The 7,005-nt window shown below is 56.5% G+C and overlaps 1 protein-coding gene across 2 annotated transcripts in view; it reads left to right on the forward strand.

Moving 5' to 3' along the window:
* PREX1 (phosphatidylinositol-3,4,5-trisphosphate dependent Rac exchange factor 1) overlaps positions 1 to 2,412 on the forward strand; it is a 185,708-nt gene extending 183,296 nt beyond the window's left edge. For both annotated transcript variants that reach the window (XM_042980207.1, XM_042980208.1), the window contains 3 exons: positions 252 to 354; positions 577 to 644; positions 1,499 to 2,412. In XM_042980207.1, the coding sequence (XP_042836141.1) occupies positions 252 to 354; positions 577 to 644; positions 1,499 to 1,541 (214 nt within the window). In that variant the 3' untranslated portion in view covers positions 1,542 to 2,412. The remainder of the gene's footprint in view (positions 1 to 251; positions 355 to 576; positions 645 to 1,498) is intronic.
* The last annotated feature ends 4,593 nt before the right edge of the window (positions 2,413 to 7,005 follow it).

The following is a 7,005-nucleotide window of genomic DNA, read 5'->3' on the forward strand; positions in this document are numbered from 1 at the left end:
CCTTAGTAAAGCAGGAAAACGCCTACTGTGTGCGGGAGTGCTGGCTGTCGGGGGGAAAGACGGGTGGGTGTTGGGGGGGTGGATGGGGGAGGGGACAGGGGGGTTGGGGGGGCCTCTCAGGGAGAAGACGCCTGAGGAGGAAGGAGCAAGTCCAGCAGTTTTCTGGGGGCACGTGGGGCAGTTCTCAGGGCAAGAGAGCAGGGCATGAGGCCTGCCCGGCAGCGACGGCCCCTCCCGCCCCTCCCCTGCAGGAGCACCCTGAGTGTCTCCCTAGAGCAGGCGGCCATCTTGGCACGGAGCCACGGGCTGTTGCCCAAGTGCATCATGCAGGCCACGGACATCATGCGGAAGCAGGTGAGGTGGCCCCACCCTCCAGGGACTCTCGGGGTCTCGTGGGCTGAGGGCATGGTGGCATGAAGGGCCCCAGACCTGGACCTTCTCCCCATCTGGCGGGGCCCCGGATCTCAGCTTCTGGGGCCTCCCGTTACTCCCCTTACCCCACCCCACCTGCACCCACACACTTCCTCCCTGAACTCTGTGTCGAGGCAGGTCCCAAGCCTCCTTCTTTCTTCCCAGGGACCCAGGGTGGAGATTCTGGCCAAAAACCTCCGAGTCAAGGATCAGATGCCCCAGGGTGCACCGCGGTGAGTGGCTGCTCCCCCCAAACCCTCTGGGAGGCCAGGACCGGGCTTGGCCGAACTCCTGGCCTCACCCCGGGAAGCCCCCATGGTGTTCATGCGGGGCCCCACCGCTCGTTTATGGGGACGCACTTTGGGGGGGTGACAAATACCACTGCAGGCAGCATTCTTATTTCTTTACCAAACAACAACCTTGTGAGCATTCTCTCCAGCCGGCAGCTGGGGGAACTGAGGCACAGAGAGGTTAAGTCTCTCGTCCGAGGTCATACAGCTAGCAAATGGCGGAGCTGGGACCCTGCGCCCTGGCAGCGGAGTCCTAGGGGCCGAGCTGCTGACCACCGTGCTGCCTTGCCTCTCTGTCCTGCCTGTGTCACCACAGCGGCCTCCGGTCCGGTCCCCCTGCCATCATTCTCCCCACAGCCGATCTGACCCACGAGTGGCTCCCTCTTACTTGAGGGTGAAGCCCAGGCCCTTGGCGGTGCAGACGCGAAGGAACCCGGGGGCCGCCCGTGTGGTGCCGCAGAGGGTCCCCCCATCTGTGAAAAAACTCCCAAGGGCGGAGCGCTGTGGCTAGTTTGCCACCACCAGCGTGGGAAAGCTCCCGCCGTGTGCACGGACGCGCACACACGTAGCCTCACCCCCAAACACACGTGTGCAGACGCGTCTGTGTCTGCAAACTCGTTGCCGGTCCGGAGGGGGCCAGACAGCCGGGGGGGGGGGGGAGCACGAGCAGCGTGGAGGGTTTTCACCCCGCATCTTTTTATACCCGTCGAGCTGTGTTCCTTGGGCGCGGATTACGTGCTCAAAAAGAATGGGCGGCCGGGCCATTGCTCATGGGGCTCCTCACCCGTCTCCGCCAGGCTTTACCGCCTCTGCCAGCCTCCGGTGGACGGAGACCTCTGAACGTGCAGACAGGTGCCGGGTGCTCGGCTGCGTCCCCCCCGGAGCTGGGCTTTGGGAAGCCACAGGGGGCCGCGCCGGCCTTCTGCAGAGCCGGCTGCGACGCTCCTTCCTGCTCCAGGATCCGTCAGCCTGCGTCTTCACCTCCTGTGTGGACAAGCGGAGCCCCCGCTCTCCGATGAGCCGGCCGGTCGGCCCTGGGCCGGCACATTCTCCACGCTTGTGCCCGAAGCCCGAGGGGGTGCCGGGGACCCACGGAGCTCACTGACGGGTGCAGCCAGGACCTGGGCTCCTGCCCACAAGTCCCCGGGACACGGAGGGGGGGAATGTCACGGGTGCTGTAGCTGGAGGCCTGCGCACCCAGCTCCCTCAGGATGGTTCAACCTGCACTTTTGAAACCCCTGGTTTCCTTCTAAGTCCACATTCCAGGCGGCACACGGTGTCTCCTCCTCCTCCTCCTCACCTTAGCTGCCAGTTCACCCCTAACCCTGTACTAACCTGCTCGGTGGACTGGGAGAAGCCGGGCCTCTGCCAGGAAAGACAGAGGGACGGGGCACACCACCTGTCACCAAGAGGATACTCCAGAGCCACACCAGCTTCTGACATCACCGCCGTTGGAACTCGAGCCACCAGTCCTGGGCGTGAGATTTGCTCCGACTGTATTTATATGGCGTGAACTCTCTATGGTTTGTTTTGGGGTTTTTATGTTGTTGGTGTCGTCGAGATTTTTTTTTTTTCTGGGTTGTGTAATTATATATTTGACATTTTAAATCTCAAAGAAAGGTATATTGTCTAACAGGGGACCAGCATAAGGTAGTGTTGATGACTTTTCCCACTTCTACTAAAAGAGAAAACTAAATTATTGAAAATCCAACAAATGTCAGTATTTCATCTTTTTTAATATTAGGGTCTTAAGGTATCACTCACAGGTGTTGGCTAGGATCCCTTCCCCCCCCCCCCCCCCCCCCCCCCCCCCCGCCTCAGTTCTCCAGCAGCCGGTCAATATTAGCTTGAATTACTCTGCTCTCTTTCGGCCTGGCTGTGAGGGTTTGAGAGGCAGGTGGACCAGGGCTGGGGGTGGGAGGGGGTTGAAGCGCCCACTTGAGATGCTGTCCCGCACAGGTGTCTGTCCTGCAGGTGGGAGGGCCCCTGGGAAACGCTGGGTGGTGGCTTCTGTAACTTATTATTATTATTATTTTTTGATGTTAGCTCAGAGCAGGGCACTTGGGATTTCTCAGCCAGCCAGAGAGACAGGAAGTCACCCTGCCCGCCTCCTGGGCACAGGGACCCACACTGGGACCTCCTCAGCAGTTTGTCCCCTCTAGCTTGTGTGTGCCAGCAGGGAGAAACCCCAGCCGAGGTAGAAGGGAGGGGATATCTATTCTCCACCCTTGTGTGGTGGGTGAGATCAGGTCTGGGTTGCCCACTGCCCCTGAGACTTGAAGCCCCACCAGCATCTTGGCCCCCTGGGCCTCCAGGGACCACCCTCCATCACTTGCCACTGTGGCCGAGATGGCAAGACGTGGGCTTGTTGCTGGACCCAGGTGGCAGGGACACAAATGAAGACCGGCTTTAGCCCCCTGGTGGGAAATGGAGAGGGGCCCCTGAGGGCAAGGGTGTTGTGCACTGGTTTACTTTAAAATGTACAGATCTTCTCATTAAAGTCATGATAGATTTTTTTATTATTATTAAAAGTCAGTTTATAATACAAAGATCTTGATCTGTGGAGGGTTCCTTTGGGGCTGACTCTGGTGGTGAGGGGCAGGGTGGGGTGGCCAGCGTTGCGGGCGGAATGAGCTCGTGCTTTGAAGACCATACTGGGGACGGTTCCCATCGATCCTGTCGGAGTCCTTGAGCCAGAGACACCCCCCCCCCACACGCAACAGTGACGTTACCCCCCTGAACCCATTTCCTCCTCTAACACGGGGACAATACATGTTTTCTCTTGCAGGGGAAGAGTGGTGAGGGCTACCCAAGAGTGCATAGTAGGTCTGTGCCTCAGCCGTGCCAGGGCAATAGGGGTTTTTATATTGAGTTCACCTTTATTTTCCATTCCGAGCTCCATTTCGCTGCGATGGTGGAAAATGTGGCAATTTTCCCAGGCATTCCTTGCCTTCTCTTGGGTGTCATGTCAGGGTTCCCGTGAGGGATGCTACCGAGCTGCCCTCTGCTGCAGCCTGCGAGGCCCATTGCGGTCTCGGATCTGGGATCTGGGATCTGGGATCTGGGGTGGGGTCGGAGGTCCACGCAACACAGAGGCTGGTTCTCGGCCAATCGAGATCCAGGCTGCCACAAACGGGCCAATCAATAGATGCCAGCACAGACTCTGCGCATGCACACGCGGACCTGTCTGGGTCTCGGGCTGTGACTGGTTCACGGCACCTGCTCGTGCCCTGCCCATCCTTATGAAGCTTCCTGGCTCCCGTCTGCCCATCCAGAGAAATCTCAACCCCTGGGCCGGATTTGAGCTGCAGACTTGTTTCCCTAGGCTTGTCTTATGCCTGCCTCCCTCTCCCTCCCTCCCTCCTTTCTTCCTTCCCTTCCCCTCTGCTCCTTCTTATGGTTCCCTCCTCCCTCCTTACTGTCTTTTCCTCCTTTCCCACACTTTGGAAAACACTGACATCTATGAAAGGCTCCCTTAAGGTACCCTCCCTGAAGCCAGCTGCCCTTGCGAACCCCCTGAACCACGATGCCCACACCCAGTTCTGTCATTTCAGACCAGCGTGCCTTCTCTTTTCGCGTCTACTCCTTCCAAGCTAACCCGTTTTAGAGCTTATGCTCTCAAGGCCCAGACTGGGTCTTTCCCAGAGAGAGATCCCTGTGTCTTTCAATGACAGGTTTCAAAAGACTCCATACTGTAATAGTTGGGAATGAATCCCGATAGGATTTTAGGCACAGCGACGGACTATTTGGAATTATTTGAGGCCAGTGTTTAGATCCAGCGAAAAACCCTTTGAGGGGAGAGCTGTTGCCTCCGTCTATATTTGGGGTCAACGAGGAGGATTTAATGGCTTCCTTCAGGCAGGCGCTTTGTATAGGAAGCAGCCAATTTCTGCCTGTTCTGCACCCTGGGTACCAGGAATGAGAAAAGGGAATTGTCAGGTAGTGATAGGCAGAGGCAGCTTTGGTTTGGAGCTGAGAGGTAGGGTCTCTGTGGCCTTAACCAAGTCCCATCCAGCTTTGTCTGCAAACTGGGGGGGAGGCGGGGTGTAAAGCCCAGGACCTGCTTTGGTCTCAGGAAGGCCTTTTTTTTCACAGCACAAAATGGAAGGAATAGGTGCAAGGGGGCGTTTTATAGGGGCTGAAACTTGGAAACAGGTGTGGGTTTTGGTTTTGTTTTCCCAGACATGATGTTTTCATAATTTTGAACAAGACCTTCCAGAAGTGGCAGATTTCACTTCCAAATTCTGTGTGGTTTTTTTTGTTCCTTTTGAAAATTGAGACGTTCTGGTCCCACTGGCCCACATTTCTGCCATGCCACGTGTCAGCTGTGGCTGAGGAGGGCCACCTCCTTCGGGCGAGACGCCAGCTCTCTCGTCCCTCGCAGCCCCACCTGACCCGGCACATTCCTTTACCTGACCTCCTTGGCTCCGGGCAGGACTTGCTGCCTCTTAACTGTCCGGATCCTCAGCTCTGGAGTCACCACGGCGATGTCGGCTGAAGGAGGACCTGGTGACTGGGGTTGCTGGGCTGGTCGATGGCACATCAAGGGGCGGGCAAAACCCTGCAGCTGATGAATCTCTTGAACCTCCCAGCTGGACTTCCAGAATTCTCTGAGCCTCTGTTTCTTCCAACTGTCCAATGGAGCCCAGATATGGCTCCTTGATGTGGATGGTGTCAGGGGCCAGCCACTCAGGAAGCCAAAGGTGCGATGGGGTGTGTTGGCCACTTTATGGTTTTATCTAAATGTAACTGCTTAGGTGTTTGCCATCCTCCTTTCCCGCCAGTAGGAGCACCTTGAGAACAGGAGCCATATCCCCTCCTGTCTGCTGTGTGCCCAGTGTCCAGCCCAGTGCTGGGCATCGGTGAACCATGGCGAAAATAAAAGAAGGATCATGACTATCCGAGCCGAGAACCACGTGCCTATGACCGCATGCTCTGCGCCTGGCTTTGTTCTGGGGCTGGGCTGGATTGTGGAGGGCCATGAGGATCTGGGCTGAGACCTTTGAAGTCGGATACCCTCACCTGCCCCCGGACCTGGAAGGGTTCTGTACTTGCTGAGTGCCATCTCCTGAGAGGTCACCGCCTCTCTTGGAACCTCAGTTTCCTTCTCTGAGAAATGGAGGGGTTTACCCACCTGGCTGTGTTGTTGACCAGGAGAACCAACAGGGTCCAGGGTTGCCAAATTTAACATCCAGGGGATGAATGTGGTGCTCCGTCCTTCCAGCAGGTGGCGCCAGAGACTGTGTAGTGACGGGAGGTTCCGGTTCACCTGGGCTCTTGTCCTGGCAGGTCCTGCCTACCAGCTTCCAGCCCAAATGCTGGCTGTTGGGTGCCCACATTTGGGAGAGAGGCAGCCTTGAGGCCCGGGCTGGGACTGTCTGGTTGATGGGCACTGTCCCCTGCCATCTGGCCTGGGTTTGGCTTGACTTGGTGTGGATATTTTATCTTTTTCTTTTTCCATTTTTCTTTATTTCTCCTTCTTGATTATTTTTGTCTCTTTCGCCTCCATTTTCTTTCTTACCTAGATTTTCTGTTTTTTCCTTGTCCCACGACATACGTCTGTGAGCTAGACTCTATATTCTTTCCTTTTTATTTTTCTTTTGTGCATTTCCTTCTCTCCCTTCTTTCGTCCCTTGCAACTGGATGTATGAGGATGTGAAAGACCCTTGCAAACTGTAAAATGAGGTGCTCATGAGGGCTGTGACCAGGAACCCGCCAATTACTAAACGGGCGCCCCACCCCGGCCTGGAAGCGCTGGCCACCAGGTGGCGCTGTGGGCCAGATTGTCCTGGCTGAGCCTCCCAGAGCCCCTGGAGGCTCCGTTGAAGGGCTCTGGGGTTTGGGGGCTTTGTGGGGAGGTGAGTCAGAAGGTCTATCCCAAATGGACTTCTCTGGGCACTTAGTAACATCTCCTGGAGGGTCAGGAGAGGGCTGTAGGGCAACAGAGCCCAAGCTGTCCTTCTCTGTGCCTCAGTTCCCCCACCTACGATGTGAGGGTGTACAACTCATTTCTTCAAAAAAGGATTTGTCCTCTGACCAGCCTGGCCTTCCCAGACTTCTGTGGATTAACGGCAGTGTCCAGGACTGAGCGCTCAGTGTCTATTGGACTCTCGGCCGGTCGGCTTTTATAAAGGCATCATCGGGTGTAACCCTCTTACCTGCCCTTCAAGGTAGGTACTGCTAAGCTCCTCTTGACAGAGGAGGACATGGGCTCAGTTAGTTAGTTTTAAGTGACTCACCCATGGTCACACAGCTCGGAAATACTGATCCCTGATCAGTTCTAGGGCCATGGTCGCAGCATTAC

This window comes from Panthera tigris, chromosome A3 (assembly GCF_018350195.1).
Source record: "Panthera tigris isolate Pti1 chromosome A3, P.tigris_Pti1_mat1.1, whole genome shotgun sequence".
NCBI lineage: Eukaryota > Metazoa > Chordata > Mammalia > Carnivora > Felidae > Panthera > Panthera tigris.